Source organism: Budorcas taxicolor, chromosome 9, assembly GCF_023091745.1.
Source record: "Budorcas taxicolor isolate Tak-1 chromosome 9, Takin1.1, whole genome shotgun sequence".
In the NCBI taxonomy this organism is placed as follows: Eukaryota; Metazoa; Chordata; class Mammalia; order Artiodactyla; family Bovidae; genus Budorcas; species Budorcas taxicolor.
The window spans coordinates 23,735,469-23,754,182 of NC_068918.1; the positions used below are offsets into that span (position 1 = coordinate 23,735,469).

The window sequence follows — 18,714 nt, forward strand, 5'->3', positions numbered from 1 at the left end:
ACCTAAGTGATAGGAAAAAATTAAATGGGTTTAATTGGTGGTTAAACACTGGAGTGGGCAGGATTTGGGGTTTAGGTGCAATTTATGTGCTGTGCCAAATAAAGTATCCATAAACATTTTAAACACCTGTGCATGAGCCTTAGTTTCCTTTACTTGCAACTTAAACACAAAGGCTTTATTCAGTGTCAAAGACTCAGACCCCTTCTGTCTTTCTACACCATTCTTAATAAATGGCTTCTCTTCTTATGGTGGTCAATGGTTCAGGATGGTGGCTACAATTCTGTAACGTCTGTATCCCAGTCAAGAAATAGGAAAAAGGAAGCAAAAGCACCTGTCATCTAAACCAAGTATCCATTTAAGCAGTCTCCCTCAAAGTCTTCTGCAACAAGTTTGCTTGTATCTCATTGGTCAGACTTAGTCATATGACCACACTTAGCTGCAAGGGAACCTGAGAGATTAGTCTTCTATAAAGGAAGAAATAAAGGCACACATATAATAATAAAGCTAGAATTCTCTTACTAACAAATAATCAAAGGAACTGAGTGATTTGTCCCAGGTCTTATGAATAGAGATCAGGGGAGAAATGCCTCTCTTTTCTGGTTAAGTAACTTTATTATTGTGTTTAGTAGCTGGAGCATGTTTTATTTTGACCACCCACCAGGTAGATTATACTTTGAGCTATTTCCATCTGGATGTTTTTATTTTATTCTAGTTTTAGTAAATTCTTCAACTGATAGTAGGCACAAGTTTCAAGAAAATTCCTTAAATCCTCATCATAATTAAATTGCATGATAATACCAGAGAAACAGACAGTAATGTCAAGAACTGCTAGGCTTCTGAATACTTAGTATATATTTACATGTACTCAGTATCTGCTTTCTTTTCCTTGCTAGGTTCAAAGGCTGTCTGTTGGAAGTATTCCACGATCGATGCAGGTTATCCTGGAAGATGATTTAGTAGATAGTTGTAAATCTGGTAAGAATGAACTTTTGTTAATTTATATAGTAGGTCTCAGCTTTCTTCACAGCCCAACTCTCACATCCATACATGACCACTGGAAAAACCATAGCATTGACTAGATGGACCTTTGTTGGCAAAGTAATGTCTCTGCTTTTCAATATGCTATCTAGGTTGGTCATAACTTTCCTTTCAAGGAGTAAGCGTCTTTTAATTTCATGGCTGCAGTCACCATCTGCAGTGATTTTGGAGCCCAGAAGAATAAAGTCTGACACTGTTTCCACTGTTTCCCCATCTGTTTCCCATGAAGTGATGGGACCAGATGCCATGATCTTCGTTTTCTGAATGTTGAGCTTTAGGCCAACTTTTTCACTCCTCTTTGACTTTCATCAAGAGGCTTTTTAGTTCCTCTTCACTTTCTGCCATAAGGGTGGTGTCATCTGCATATCTGAGGCTATTGATATTTCATGCTTTTGAACTGTGGTGTTGGAGAAGACTCTTGAGAGTCCCTTGGACTGCAAGGAGATTCAACCAGTCCATTGTACAGGAGATCAGTCCTGGGTGTTCATTGGAAGGACTGATGCTAAGGCTGAAATTCCAATACTTTGGCCACCTCATGCAAAGAGTTGACTCATTGGAAAAGACCCTGATGCTGGGAGGGATTGGGGGCAGAAGGAGAAGGGGATGACAGAGGATGAGATGGCTGGATGGCATCACTGACTTGATGGACATGAATTTGAGTAAACTCGGGGAGTTGGTGATGGACAGGGAGGCCTGGCATGCTGCGATTCATGGGGTTGCAAAGAGTCAGACACAACTGAGCAACTGAACTGAATTGAACTGAAAGTATTGACTGGGCTTCCCAGGTGGCACAGATGTAAAGAATCCACCTGCCAATGCAGGAGATGTGTGTTCGATCCCTGCGTCAGGAAGATCCCCTGGAGAAGGAAATGGCAACCCACTCCTGTATTCTTGCCTGGGAAATCCCATGGACAAATGAGCCTCACATGCTACAGTCCATGGGGTCCCAAAAGAGTCAAGAGATGACTTGGTGACTAAACAACAACAATAAAAGTATTGATTAGGAAAAACCACTTTTCATTTTCCTGAGATCAACTGCGAGTGAGTGTGGGGAACTTGAGAACAGAGGCTGGCATGAGGTGGGAGGTGATAGAGGAAAGAAGCTGGGCTGGAGTTCAACGATCTAGTGTAGCTGTTTGTTTAATAGATGAAGAGCCCGATTTGCCCACGAGAGCTTAACCTTTCTGTTTTTCTTATTCCAAAAACCTTAAAAACTTGGTTCTATATGTTTGCTTACTGATTTTCACTGGCTATTTAACATTTAATTTGAATTGAAGTTGGGTCAGAAAATGAAAATGATTATTACTGATGACTGCCTTTCAATTTATTTCAACATGTCCTGCTTTAAATATTTCCCGCCCTCACATAAAAGACCTTAATCTCTATAAAAGACAAATAGTACCAGTGTGTCCCCTGAGGTGTAACAATTATGTTTGATCTCTTATTTCAAATCCCAGTGCTCCCCTACTTGGACAAATCAAGAATGTTACATTCCTCTAAATTCCATCATTTCCCTTTTCTTAACCCTTGATTTCTCCAAATGCCTTACTTAAAAAATATTTACTGAGCTGACATTTCATTAAAATGATGAGGCAAAGGCTCTATGAAAACAGAGCTCAGTATCTACAGTAAAGAATAATTCCTTGTCAAAACGCTTTCCCCTTCCACGAAGAATCACCAACTCATACTTTGATATTTATATCAAATATAGTAACAATTTATAGTTCTCCAAACAATATTTTAAGTCATGATAGCTTTGATCAGGGATTGCCTACTAAATGGACAAGGCTATGTCAGAGTATCCGTACCTTGTTCATATAAGACTCTTGATTTTAACCAGAATTTTTAATATCTGGATCAGTGAAGCAGTGCTTGTATGAGCTTGGCAGGAACATGAAAATGTCCTTTGATAGAGATTAAGATGTTTTCACCCAGTTTGTCTGAACTGAATTCTTTCTGCACTTAAAAAAAAAAACTTAAGGTATTTTTCTTTCACATGTCACAATAAAGAATGGATGGCAGCAGTCTGTCAACAGCTATTTTTTCATTTATCCACTGCTACAAACCTTTTTGAGAATCAGAAGACATAAGTAGCATAATCGTTGCCCTTCGGGAATTCAGTCTAGTTAGGAACCCCAGTCTGACGTTGCAGGGTAGTGAAGTTGGAGGTTATGTACCTATAACTGTCAGTGTGTCAGTGTAGCAGGAGATCAGATAGGTCTGAGTGTGGGTGGTTGCAGTGCTAAATATGCTGCAGAAGAGGGAGGGGCACAGACAGATGGGATTGTGTAAAGCCAGAATTTTAGTTTCCTGAAAATATTATTGTTTCCAATAACATTTACTATAGAAAATTACATAAGTTTCAAATGAGTATTTATTGCCTTGGACTATCTCATAAACCTCACAGTTGGAGTACTCCACATTTTACACATTGTTGCCGCTTAGTGGAGTCACCGTATTTCTAGTGGGCACAATATCTGAAACATAAGTTTCTCATTTGACTTAATAGAGAAACAACATCTATAAAATGACCCATTTAAATGACCATAGTAGAGAACTCATCAAAGTGTTCATTTAATGTCTTTGTCACCATTTACTATCAGGTTGCCTGAGGCTAGAAATATGCCTTCTATTCGGTGAATTGCTACCACCAGTTCCATTAACTTAGCATTCATAGAAGACTTCTCTTTAAGAAAGCAAAGCACTCCAGATTACACATCACACGTTTATGTTTAGAGAGTGAAAGGCATTTTGCATCAACAAATATCAAATATTAATATTTGACACAGGCTTGGAAATGAAGACTTGCTGGTTAAGTTTATTGTGTGAAGTATAAATTCCAGTATTGGTTTAAGGTATTTCCAGCATCCTATGTGCAACAAGATTGAAATCTTGGGGACTAGGATTATATCTTTTCTTTTTTTTCTTTTGGCCCCATTTTCTCTAGCACCAAAATATTGAATGCCAAGCATTCATCTATACTTCTTAATTGGTATATTGAATTGTATGTAATGATAAAAAAATATGTCAGTATATGGAGAATATTCCTATAAACTATCCAAGGCCTCTTAGGAAAAAATCTGTAAAAGTCTAATATTCTAATCATTAATCAAGAATGGGTGAACAACACACTGCTGAATAACCAACAAATCACAGAAGAAATCAAAAAAGAAATCAAAATATGCATAGAAATGAATGAAAATGAAAACATAACAACCCAAAACCTATTCAGTTCAGTTGCTCAGTCGTGTCCAACTCTTTGCGACCCCATGAACCACAGCACACGAGGCCTCCCTGTCCATCACCAACTCCCAGAGTTCACCCAAACCCATGTCCATTGAGTTGGTGATGCCATCCAACCATCTCATCTTCTGTCATCCCCTTCTCCTCCTGCCCTCAGTCTTTCCCAGCATCACAGTCTTTTCAAATGAGTCAGCTCTCTGCATCAGGTGGCCAAAGTATTGGAGTTTCAGCTTCAACATCAGTCCTTCCAATGAATACCCAGGATTGATCTCCTTTAGGATGGGCTGGTTGGATCTCCTTACAGTCCTAGGGACTCTCAAGAGTCTTCTCCAACACACAGTTCAAGAGCATCAATTCTTCAGCGCTCAGCTTTCTTTATAGTCCAATTCTCACATCCATACATGACCACTGGAAAAGCCATAGCCTTGACTAGATGGAACTTTGTTGGCAAAGTAATGTCTCTGCTTTTTAATATGCTGTCTAGGTTGGTCATAACTTTCCTTCCAATGAGTAAGTGTCTTTTAATTTCATGGCTGCAGTCACCATCTGCAGTGATTTTGGAGCCCAGAAAAATAAAATCAGCTACTGTTTCCACTGTTTCCCCATCTATTTGCCATGAAGTGATGGGACCAGATGCCATGATCTTCGTTTTCTGAATGTTGAGCTTTAAGCCAACTTTTTCACTCTCCTCTTTCACTTTCATCAAGAGGCTCTTTAGTTCTTCACTTTCTACCATAAGGGTGGTGTCATCTGCATATCTGAGGTTATTGATCTTTCTCCCGGCAATCTTGATTCCAGCCTATGCTTCCTCCAGCCCAGTGTTTCTCATGATGTACTCTGCATAGAAGTTAAATAAGCAGGGTGACACTATACGGCCTTGACCTACTCCTTTTCCTATTTGGAACCAGTCTGTTGTTCCATGTGTGGGAAACTGAAAAACAGTGCTAAGGGGAAGGTATAGCAATAAAGGCGTACCTCAAGAAACAAGAAAAAAAGTCAAAGAAATAACCCAACTCTATACCTAAAGCAACTAGAAAAGGAAGAAATGAAGAACTTCAGGGTTAATAGGAGAGAAATCTTAAATTAGGGCAGAAATAAATGCAAAAGAATCAAAAGAGACCATAGCAAAAATCAACAAAGCCAACAGCTGGTTCTTTGAGAAGATAAATAAAATTGACAAACCATTAGCCAGACTCATCAAGAAACAAAGGGAGAAGAATCAGATCAACAAAATTAGAAATGAAAATGGAGAGATCACAACAGACAACACAGAAATACAAAGGATCGTGAAACTATTATCAGCAACTATATGCCAATAAAATGGACAGCCTGGAAGAAATGGACAAATTCTTAGAAAAGTACAACTGTCCAAAACTGAACCAGGAAGAAACATAAAATCTTAGCAGACCAACCACAAGCACGGAAATTGAAACTGTAGTCAGAAATGTTCCAGCAAACAAAAGCCCAGGACCAGACGGCTTCACAGCTGAATTCTACCAAAAATTTCAAGAGCTAACACCTGTCCTACTCAAACTCTTCCAGAAAATTGCAGAGGAAGGTAAACTTCCAAACTCATTCCATGAGGCCACCATCACCCTAATACCAAAACCTGACAAAGATGCCACAAAAAAAGAAAACTACAGGCCAATATCACTGATGAACATAGATGCAAAAATCCTTAACAAAATTCTACAAACAGAATCCAACAACATATTAAAAAGATCATACATCATGACCAAGTGGGCTTTATCCCAGGGATGCAAGGATTCTTCGATATCCGCAAATCAATCAGTGTAATACACCACATTAACAAACTGCAAGATAAAAACCATATGATTATCTCAATAGATGCAGAGAAAGCCTTTGACAAAATTCAACATCCATTTACAATAAAAACCCTCCAGAAAGCAGGAATAGAAGGAACATACCTCAACATAATAAAAGCTATATATGACAAAGCCACAGCAAAATTATCCTCAATGGTGAAAAACTGAAAGCATTTCCCCTAAAGTCAGGAACAAGACAAGGGTGCCCACTCTCACCACTACTATTCAACATAGTTTTGGAAGTTTTGGCCACAGCAATAAGAGCAGAAAAAGAAATAAAAGGAATCCAGATTGGAAAAGAAAAAGTAAAACTCTCACTGTTTGCAGATGACATGATCCTCTACATAGAAAATCCTAAAGACTCCACCAGAAAATGACTAGAGCTAATCAATGAATATAGTAAAGTTGCAGGATATAAAATTAACACACAGAAATCCCTTGCATTCCTATACACTAATAATGAGAAAACAGAAATTAAGGAAACAATTCCATTCACCATTGCAATGAAAATAATTAAATACTTAGGAATATATCTATCTAAAGAAACAAAAGACCTATATATAGAAAGCTATAAAACACTGATGAAAGAAATCAAAGAGGACACAAATAGATGGAGAAATATACTATGTTCATGGATTGGAAGAATCAATATAGTGGAAATGAATAAACTACCTAAAGCAATCTATAGATTCAGTGCAATCCCTATCAAGCTACCAATGGTATTTTTCACAGAGCTAGAACAAATAATTTCACAATTTGTATGGAAATACAAAAACCTCAAATAGCCAAAGCAATCTTGAGAAAGAAGAATGGAACTGGTGGAATCAACCTGCCTGACTTCAGGCTCTACTACAAAGCCACAGTCATCAAGACAGTATGGTACTGGCACAAAGACAGAAATATAGATTAATGGAACAAAATGGAAAGCTCAGAGATAAATCCACGTACCTATGGACACCTTATCTTCAACAAAGGAGGCAAGAATATACAGTGGAGAAACAATAATCTCTTTAACAAGTGGTGCTGGGACAACTGGTCAACCACTTGTAAAAGAATGAAACTAGAACACTTTCTAACACCATGCACAAAAGTAAACTCACAATGGATTAAAGATCTAAACATAAGACCAGAAACTATAAAACTCCTAGAGAAGAACATAGGCAAAACGCTCTCCGACATAAATCACAGCAGGATCTTCTATGACCCACCTCCCAGAGTATTGGAAATAAAAGCAAAAATAAACAAATGGGACCTAATTAAACTTAAAAGCTTTTACACAACAAAGGAAACTATAAGCAAGTTGAAAAGACAGCCTTCAGAATGGGAGAAAATAATAGCAAACGAAGCAACTGACAATCTCAAAAATATACAAGCAACTCCTGCAGATCAATTCCAGAAAAATGAATGACCCAATCAAAAAATGGGCCAAAGAACTAAATAGACATTTCTCAAAGAAGACATACAGATGGCTAACAAACACATGAAAAGATGCTCAGCATCACTCATTATCAGAGAAATGCAAATCAAAACCACAATGAGGTACCATTTCAAGCCAGTGAGAATCGCTGCGATCCAAAAGTCTACAAACAATAAATGCTGGAGAGGGTGTGGAGAAAAGGGAACCCTCTTACACTGTTGGTAGGAATGCAAACTAGTCCAGCCACTATGGAGAACACTGTGGAGATTCCTTAAAAAACTGGAAATAGAATTGCCATATGACCCAGCAATCCTACTGCTGGGCATACACACTGAGGAAACTAGAATTGAAAGAGACACGTGTACCCCAGTGTTCATTGCAGCACTGTTTATAATAGCCAAGACATGGAAGCAACCTAGATGTCCATCAGCAGACAAATGGATAAGAAAGCTGTGGTACATATATACAATGGAATATTACTCAGCCATTAAAAAGAATACATTTGAATCAGTTCTAATGAGGTGGATGAAACTGGAGCCTATTATACAGAATGAAATAAGCCAGAAAGAAAAACACCAATATGGTATACTAACGCATATATATGGAATTTAGAAAGATGGTAACGATGACCCTGTATGTGAGACAGCAAAAGAGACACAGATGTATAGAACAGTCTTTTGGACTCTGTGGGAGAGGGTGAGGGTGGGATGATTTGGGGGAATCGCATTGAAACATGTATATTATCATATGTGAAATGAATCGCCAGTCCAGGTTCGTTGCATGAGACACGGTGCTCGGGGCTGGTGCACTGGGATGACCCAGAGGGATTGTATGGGGAGGGAGTGGGAGGGGGGTTCAGGATGGGGAACACATGTACACCCGTGGTGGATTCATGTCAATGTATGGCAAAACTACTACAATATTGTAAAGTAATTAGCCTCCAATTAAAATAAATAAATTTATATTTTAAAAAAAAAGAATGGGAGAGGGTCCATAAGTGGGAAGGAACCAACCAAGAAGAATCAAGTGGGATTTTTGCTTGCATAGCTTGTGCAGAGGAGCTTTGAAATAAAACAAGTATTCATTCATTTCTTGGTGTACTCATTTTTTTGTCCTTTAAAAAACAAAAAAGGTGAGTGAATGTTAATAAGTAAAAATGTTAATGAGTAAAAATGAATACACTGGGAACTGGCAGTGTCATTGTACCCATCATTGCAATATTGTCTCCTTTCCTGACACTGGTTGATTGTGCAGTTGACCCTTGAACAACAGGGCTTTGAACAGCATGGTCCACATATACACAGGTGTTTTTCAATAGTAAATACTAGAGTACTACATGATGCACAGTTGCCTGAATCCACGGATGTGGAACCACAGATTTGGACTTGAGCATCCCCGGATTTTGATATCTGAGGTTGATTCCGGAACCAGTCCCCTGGGAATACTTAAGGTGGCTGCAGTCCCCACCTCTTGATTAAATGAGAACTACATGGTTACTGATTCTGAGAGGATAAACATTTCATGCAGTAGAATCACAGTGAATATATCATCCACTATTTTCCCAGGGACAGGTTAGAATTTGGTGTGATTGTCATATGGCAGATTAAGAAAAATTAAAATTCTGGCTTTAGCTTTTAGCTGTGCAAATACAAGTGCCTGATTAAAAAAATGAATAAATCGGGACACTGTTCTTTTGCCCCAAATGGTTTCTAGAGGAATGTATACCACTCTAAACCCTGGTGGGGTAGTGGTTGATTTCTTGGTTCTGGTCCTTTGTCGAGTTTGTGCCCAAGCAGGCAGGATGCTACTGCTGGATTCACTCAGTGCTTTTTTCCAGGTGATGACATCACTGTTTATGGAGTTGTAATGCAGCGGTGGAAGCCCTTTAAGCAAGATGTGCGCTGTGAAGTGGAGATAGTCCTGAAGGCCAATTATGTCCAAGTAAATAACGAAGAGTCTGCAGGGGTCAACATGGATGAGGAGGTCCGAAAGGAATTTGAAGACTTTTGGGAACACTATAAGAGCGATCCTTTTGCAGGTTTGTGATTAAGGGTATGGAGCTGATATTTATTAATGGCATTTCATTCATGATGTTTGTGATTTACATGCTGTGCATCAGTGGCTGTGTTCTGAGGGAGTAGCTTTAGCCAGTGCCTCCAGCTATAGTCTCCCTTTAAAGCCCTTTCCTGGCATAATCCTCTCTGTTTAGTGATCTTACTGGAAATCCCAAGAGATTTTCCATTTCCAACTGTTATTTTAATATCTCTTATCTGGCCAAAATAGTTTCAGAGTTTTCTACCTTCTTTATCAATTAAACATATAGTTCCTCCTTAAACAGGCAAAACTCATTCTGTTATGAAACTTTATTCTGTTAAAATCATTTTTCTTCTGATTCATCTTGTAAAGATAGCTTTACACTCTTTTAGCTGAAGATTTAAAAATATGGAATGGTAAGAAAGATGATGAGAGAGATGCAAAAAATCTTTGTCATCACAGCAAAAATTTCTGACTATGACGCTTAAGATGTAATTACACGGATGAAAACATTATAGCCTTTGGGTTTCTAGAGTATTTTTTATTAAAAAATCCCAACTATATAAAACACCAATTAAATCTTCAAGTGTCTGATTTCATTCTTTCTTGGAGGCATCTTCTGAGAAAAATAAGTGGAAGCCAGTAATAGACTATTTCTGAGAAGCCTCACCTCAGATCTAATACATAGTGATTATGTATCTTAAATCATATATTGAATTGGACAGATATCATTCCACAAAATAAGACTTTCATTTGCTTTAAATACAAGCAGTTGGCTTTTATTTTGTGGGTTTTTTTTTTTTTGTGCTTTTGCTTATGTATGTAACACATATATAGTGGTTATCAATCATTTTTTTATCTGATCCATACAGAAAGAACCAAAGGTCTCTATATTATAGCTTCATTAAGCAAACCTTTTACAAATCATGTTGTTCATGCACCTAAGTCGTCTCTGATTTTACAACCCCATGGACTGCAGCACACCTGGCTTCCCTGTCCTTCACCATCTCCTAGAGTTTGCTCAAAGTCACGTCCATTAAGTCAGCGATGCCATCCAACCATCTCATCTACTGTCACCCCCTTCTCCTCCTGCCCTCTATCTTTCCCAGCATCAGGGTCTTTTCCAGTGAGTCGGCTCTTTGCATCAGGTGGCCAAAGTATTGGAGCTTCAACATCAGTCCTTCCAGTTAATGTTCAGGGTTGATTTCCTTTAGGATGGACTGGTTTGATCTTGCTGTCCAGGGGACACTCAAGAGTCTTGTCCAGCACAATTCGAAAGCATCAGTTCCTCAGTGGTTTGACTCTATGAACCATATGTATTTTTAAATAAGTTTTTTTACTTAACATTGTTTCTCTGGATCAATTCCCTACAAAAATCTGTGACAGTGTTAGGAAGGGCATCATACAGGACTATCAGAAGTGCTTTGTGCTGCTGATCAAAGAGTCTATCTTGTTTTAATTAGAAGGCTATAGCTATACATCTTATTTACCAGATGAAAGGAATAAATAAATATAATAACCTATGAGAAATATAAGTAGGAAGACAGGGAGAAAATGAGGCAACATTTTTCTTTTTAGTATGAAGATTCTGCTTTGTTAGCTTCCTGAGTACCTATTATCAGCCATATCTTACCATTTCAGTGTGTGTGTGTGTGTTGGGGGTAGAGGGAGGGTGGTGGAGGTGGGGAGCTATATCCAAAGTGTGTCTTCATTTTGCTTGTCTAAAGACAGACATTACTACATTGCTCAGCTCTGAGAGGTTGGCTTGCTTCATTAAGATCTGATACTGTGAGTGCTGACAAGGAGCCAAAGATTTTCTTGTGATCTCAGGGATCCCCTGACCCTGATGCTTAGAGGATGGCTAGAAACCCAAAGGGGTTGGCTTCTGTTGGGCCATCTGAACCCACTCCAGGGTGACTTATCCTCTTAGACCTAAGTTCTCTTCATTGGGGTAAATAATGGTCATGCCACAAGAGTGGATTACATGGGCACACTATTAACACAGTCTAGAACCAGAAATTTGCCCGGGGGGAGAGGAAGGAAAGTGTTGGGGTATTATTCCCCCTAATGAATTCTCTTCCATGATAGTCATGAGAGCTTCTATTGCCATGACCCAAGGAATTAAGTTTTTCAACTTTAGATAACAAATTTAGGGAATGGACCTTCCCCTTTGCCTTTCTCTGGTACCTCAGACCTGACTTCAGTTTATCTTTTATGATGATCACAGTGTGAGGAAATGGTGAGAGAAGAATTAGGCACAAGTAATACAGGTATAATAAGTTTCAGTAGCTCCTATGTGCCAGGTACTGTTCTGTGTGCTGTGCAATAATTAACTCCTTGAACAGCTCTATGTGCAATACCATTATCATCTACATCTCACAGATAAGGAGATGGAGGCGGAGAGAGTCAGAACCTTGCCCGAGGTCAGGCAGCTAGTAACACTGGGCTCTGACCTGAAAGCCCATAGGAAGTGCTTCCTGTCAGCACATTAGTCAGGGAATCCACCTTTACTGAGAAAGCTCAGCTTTGGCTTGAGTGTCTCCAAGGCCAGTCTGTCAACTTGTTCCCTGCTTACTGAAGCTATTATTTCTTTGAATGTGTAATTTCTAGATTCTGGTCAGAATTTATGTACCTGCTGTCAGGTCTTAACTATGTAGATCTCAGACATTTCGTCTTTTTCTCTGGGCTTTCTACCTTGGAAAGGGGAAGGATTCCCTTTAGCGGTTAATGAAATTCCTTCCAGGGTTGACTAATTCTTTTTTTTGGTTCCTATTTTATTTATACTAGAATGTTTTCTTTCTTCACCACTTTTGCCATCCCAGGTCACATCACCAGAGCTTAACTGCCACTGAGTCAATTTTGATTCATTACAAAAGTAGCCTTTGTGCATAGGGCCATGAATTATGGAGGAACCCCTTTCCTTTATCTTGGTGGAAAAGCTTCTGGAACTGGTGTCATCAGCTAAGGTAGTACTTGTATGATTATCTTCCTCCTCAAAAGAGCTATCACTGAAACGTGTACAAACAAAGCCCTCAGATGTGTAAATTAGTTACCAGCATGAGGACATTGGGTTTCCCTGGTGGCTCAGATGATAAAGAATCTGCCTGCAATGCCGGAGACCTGGGTTCAATCCCTGGGTTGAAAGGATACCCTGGAAGAGGGCATGGCAACCCACTCCAGTATTCTTGCCTGGAGAATCCCATGGACAGAGGAGCCTGGCAGGCTGCAGTCCATGGTGTCACAAAAAGTCGGACATGACTGAGTGACTAGGCACACAACATACGGACATTAATTTCTGGTAACATGAATGTAGACACAGAGTGCCATCACAGTAGTGAGTTCCAAATAAGACAAACTCAGGAAAGGCTTGTTAGAATCTGTGAGCCTCATTGGTTGACTGGCCAATGACAGAATGAAATATCTAAATTATTCATGGATGGGATAGGCAGAGTCTCAGATTTAGTGTCTGACATTTCTAGAAACAGAACCTAAGACAATGATAACCTCTTATTTAAAGCATGTGATCAGAAGAATCTTAAGAACTCCAGCTTGGACTCCTAGAGTTGTTTATAATGGTCTTCTAAATATCCTGATAACACAGATACTCAGTCTAGATAAAACAGAATTTACCAAACTGCTCAGAGCAAATGCTGAATTGATTCACAGGATGGGTTGATTTTACCTCTTTTATACCTGAAGAAGCTCCAAGTACCTTTCTACAGTCTGACTCATTGTTTCTGAGATCAAACACCTTCCTTTTATTTAGGCAGTGGAGTAATTTTACTGAAATTATTGCACAGGAAGTACAGCTGGTATTAAGGGATAATGCTAGCCTGATGAGGGAGAAAAGAGATTTCTTTCTGTCCCTTATAAATATGCTAAATTTATAGAAACTTAAAACAGGTGGCAGCCAGAACGTTTCATCTCAAGGCATTAATAAGAAAAGGACTTTCAGGAACAAAACAACATTATTCACTCCTTTTAGTCAGACCATTTTAGAGTGTCAAGAAGATAGGATAGAAAGGGAAATTTCAGTTAGTATTTCTTGAAAAATTACTGATAACTCATCTTTCTGCCTTTCCCAGGAAGGAATGAAATATTGGCCAGCTTGTGCCCTCAAGTTTTTGGAATGTACCTAGTAAAGCTTGCTGTGGCCATGGTGCTGGCTGGTGGGATTCAAAGAACCGATGCTACAGGAACACGGGTCAGAGGTTGGTACCCATTAAGATTTCTGAGAAATACTAACACATACAGTAAGAAGAGAAGCTACGATTTCCCTTTGCTGAATAAAAAATTGCTTGTTGAGCCTTATTTTCCAAATGCAGTCTTTTAAAAACTGACAGTTGTTCACTGTCTAATACTCAGTCCAGCATCAGGAACCACTTTGTAGAACCCCAGTCTTTCCAAAGACTTTTCCAGTGAGTATGTAATTTTCGCTCCTGTCTATAAGGGAGCCACAGTATAAAATCTTTATGTTTCTTTTACTGTCTGTGTTTTTCATTGGATTTCCAGTCTTTCTCCAAGAGGAAAGGATTCGAAATAGTGCTTTTCAGTGTCTCCAAGTCAGTGTCTCTCCATCTGTGACTGTCAGTGTATGTCTCTTAGACTACTGCTCTCAGTCATCTGCCTGCTGGCTCCCCTTCTGCTGGTGGGTAGCAAATATGCCGTCTGCTGAGAGGTGCTGCTGTAGGTCACGCATTCAAGCCAAAATGACTCTTAAGTCATTTCCAAATGGCAGGGAGCTCTTTTGTGGTTAAAACACTTACCTGACCTGAATGGCATAAATTAGGTTTATTAGGCCCTCATATAGGTAGTATAAGGGCCATAATAACCAAAGGCTTAACCAAAAGACTAAAAGGACATTATTGTAAACCAGGTGTTAGTAAGGACTCAAAACCATATTGTACAGTATAGAATAATAAGTATAATAAGGTTTATGCATATTGTATGTTTTGATTATCTACTATTACAAGGCATTCTGCTAAATGTTGAATTTAAATAGTATTTCCCTATGAATATTTTCAGAAAATACTTGAATATGACTGAATAAATTTGCTTGGTCAAAGATAACCAAATAAATTTGCTTGTGAGATAACATCTGCCACAGGATATTCACATGTTTTTCTATGTTACATTCAAAAAGTAAGAACTTTTAAGATAGATATTTGATTAAACTACTAAAATTTTCATAGAATGAAAAGGTTTTCACTTAACTATTAGAATCATAAGTGATTTGGTGTTTATAAAGCACGTACAGTCACAAACACTTAAAAGTACTTAAATAAAAATACTTGTATGGATGGATGAAAAGAATCACAGTAGTTTGATATTTAAAATAGATTAAATAAAATTGGAAACTTTATAAGCCAAAAGTTTTTTAAATGTTAAACACAGTCCCTAAACATCTGGAACTAGAAAGAAAATCTCTTTAAAGTTTTTAATTTTAAATGCTGCACTCAGAAATCCAAAGATTATTTATTTTGAAAGTTAACTTTTCTAAGGACATTCTGGATAAAGTCTTCCTTGAATGACCTTAAACTAAAATACTACATAAAATAAAAATTGTGTGAGCATTCCAAATGGACCATTTTTGACTAATTACACTTATGAGTCTTTTCATAGCAATTAGAAACTTTATTTATGCTTTTCTAGGTGAATCTCATCTTTTATTGGTTGGGGATCCTGGCACAGGGAAATCTCAATTCCTCAAATATGCAGCAAAGATTACACCAAGATCTGTGCTCACCACAGGAATTGGATCTACTAGCGCAGGTATTTTATGTGATGATTTCAATTAATTTAATGTTACTTCAGAAGCTAACACAATGGTTATTTTCTTGTGAAAAAGTACCTATAATAGGATATATTTCAAGACTTGAGTTACTGCCAAAAACCTAAGTAAATATTCAGCATTACTTTTGTTGCTCTAAGAAAATACTTCAAAAGCTCCACCTTCACTTATTTTTCAAAAGCTTATTCCATGTGTCTTTTTTGTATCTTAGTTTGAAATGATTGTGTTCAATTTTCTCATTCTCTAGTGGTTACTTTTGTATAGCCTTAAGCAGCATATATAATCCTATGAAGACCCAGCAAACAGTGCTGAAACTAAGTAGGGGTAAAATCTCACTTTACAAAGTAAATAGATGGCATAAAGCTTAAGGCATTTTCATGCTTATGGATCTCACAGGCAGCAGTGATTCCTGCTAAAAATTCTTAGGTAGAAAATGTGTCTTAGTATGTGGAAAGTGTACTTTTATCACTGCAACGTGGAGCTTCATTCATACACTAATGATTCTTCAACAAGTACAGTATATCTAAAGCCTTTGCTGATAGAATGTTAAGATTTGATTATAGAGTGACTTGAGGAAAAAATTATTTTAAAAGACATGTTTTGATGTCATTTAAAATTTCTACACTGTTTTGACTGGGAAAATATTTCTCCTGTTCTCCTATAGTAGGCCTTTGGTTTCATACATTTTACAAATGTTGTTACTTGTTAGGGATGTCTACTGTCCATGGCCTGTACTCAGATTTCTTATGAGAAGCTTATATTTTAAAACTTATAAAACAGGAAGTGCTCCATTAGTGGTCCTTAGTAACAAGATCCCTGTTTTAAGGGGTCTCAGCAGCAGCAGCTTTGAAATATAACTAAACAGTATATTAAGCACCGACAAGAAGGGATTTGTGGATTGAGAAGAGTTGACAAGCTTTAGGGTACTGGAAGGGAAAAAGGCAGGAATATATGAAGAACACTTCATGTGCATTTCAAAATTTTATGACTCAGTATTTTAGAGTTCTGTATTAAATGATATTAACAATGAACAAATAAAAGTTTCCCCAGTAATGACGTGGAATGTTTCCTAAGTTAATTATTATATGGAGTGTCAAGAAATAAGACCAGGCTAATTTGTGGACTACTAGTAATTTCTGAGTATTTGGACAGTTTTAAACTGAATGGCTGCTGGATTCACTGAATTAGCACTTTTCTGTCTTATTGCCAAGGTTATAACCCAAATATGAAAGAAATGGCAGGTAGAAGGAATATAAATTTTAGAACTGTAGATAAGTTACTGTTACTTCTAATCCACCCAAAGGGCCAGACTACACTTTATTTAAACTGTATCACAACCCATTAGAGGGTCATAGAAAGTTATTCATGGGTCAGAACCAGCACTTTCAAATACCGTAACAGATACTACAGTGTACTAGTGCACAGAGAAGGTGCACTATTACGGGTGTATTATGTGAAAATTGTTAATATACATACTTGTGTTATGGGGGTCATACTTAAATTTCTTTTTTTTACCAGATTACAGTGAAATGTTTTGAAAACTGTTGCCACTGACTTTCTTGGTAACTAGAAAACCTCAAACCTGAGGGTAAAGACCAAATGAAAGTCTAATGCTGTATAAGATTATAAATGAACGAATGCATGCATGTTTCTCAGACTTCGGCTTGTTCTCTCAGCTCCAATGATCGCCTCATTCCCTCTGGCCTACTCGCCTATTTCCTTTGTGGCAGAAGTAATCTGTTCATGTTTATCTTCTCAGGACACAGCTATTCACTATGATCAGAAAGGGAAAAAACATTTCTAAACTTTCTAGCTGTTATTTTAGGCAGTGTCTAGCTAAAAAGAAAAAATAAAAAACAAACTATGCATTCTAGTTTCTTAGTTCCTAACGTTTGAATACTCACTCTTTATTTTTTAAAATTATAGAACCATCAAAATGTTAAATAAGAGATAATAGTTTTTAAGCCTCAAACTTCTGTGAAAATTAGCTGTCAGTTTACAAATTGATGTATAAACCTAACTGTTTGATGTCAGTACAAATCAATCATAATTAATCAGGATAAAAACTCAGCTGTGAGTTGATTTGGTAATTTGGCTTATATATGCTTTATTTTTAATATGCATGTATTGTGTTCCTGTTATATTAATCACTGAGCTCTTGGTTGGAAAGTATTAGTTTTATTTTCATTTTAATATTTTAACATTTTCTTTTAATTGCAATTAGACAAAAATGAAATTTTCTTCATGTTGTTTTAACAGTCGTACGTATTTTACTTTTAAAGTCTATGAACTAGTTAGTGGACAGTATTTTAATTATCTGGTATACTAAACTTTCAAGTTTAACATTTAGCAAAATTTTGCTTCACAAAGTCACTTTATAGAATGACAGGAAATATATACAGCTTCGAATCCATATTCAGACAAATGCCCCTTTCCTTCCTCAAAATAAATGCTTTTAAAAAGTGCAGTATAAAAGTTTTAGTTATGAAGGCACTGCATAATTCTGTATTATATGGCTAATGTCTTGATTAGCAGCAAGAGTGATGCGAATATTCTACACTTAATTTACTGGAACATAAGAAACTTTTTGAGGAAGGACTTAGCTCTCATCAAAGAAAAAGAACCTTTTGGCCCATTTAGTTAGTGCATTCCTTTTCAAGATTGCTTTTAAAAAACCTCATCTGAAAAAGCTATCTAGAATATGTCTACCACAAATATTGTACATGAGTGTCAGGAGATACGGAGAAAAGTACTTTATGTGGAAATATATATATTTCATATGATAAAGCTAAATATATCTTTCCAAATCTACTGTTTTTATATAAATGCTGCCAACAACAGATGACTTGTCAAAACAGTTTTAAAGGGTTATGTTCATAGTATTTTTTTTTATAAAACTAATGAACAGAACAAAGTCATTATACTCTTTTTTTTTTTTTTTTTTACTCTTCTATTCTTAAACTTAGGGAGATTGTATCTGCTTCTGACATGCTGAATTCACTGGGTGATGATGTACAATTCAAGAACTGTTGTGATGTCCTAAACTGTTATAAAAACAAAAATCATAGCCAGAGGACCTTATAAACAATTAACCACGTTTGTTACCTTAGAACCAAACTGAATGCTGTCTAACATTATATGAATTGAATAGTAGACATAAGAGGCTTCAAAGTGGCCTGGAAAACTAGCTCTTGAAGTTCTTGATCACATATAGTTTACTTTAAATCCCTTCTTTAAGGGTATGCCAGGAAAAGAATGGAAATTTGCCCCTTAAATCAAACCAAATTATGTGTTATCACAGGAAGACACATTTAGTGGAAGTGCACTTTGTTCTTTCAAAGGTTAGTTAAGATAGTGGTCCAAAG

General features: G+C 37.3%; 1 protein-coding gene across 1 annotated transcript in view; it reads left to right on the forward strand.

Moving 5' to 3' along the window:
* MCM9 (minichromosome maintenance 9 homologous recombination repair factor) overlaps positions 1-18,714 on the forward strand; it is an 85,181-nt gene that overhangs the window by 7,063 nt on the left and 59,404 nt on the right. Inside the window, exons 3-6 of the mRNA XM_052645480.1 lie at positions 894-975; positions 9,362-9,562; positions 13,644-13,769; positions 15,211-15,330. Of these exons, the coding sequence (XP_052501440.1) occupies positions 894-975; positions 9,362-9,562; positions 13,644-13,769; positions 15,211-15,330 (529 nt within the window). The remainder of the gene's footprint in view (positions 1-893; positions 976-9,361; positions 9,563-13,643; positions 13,770-15,210; positions 15,331-18,714) is intronic.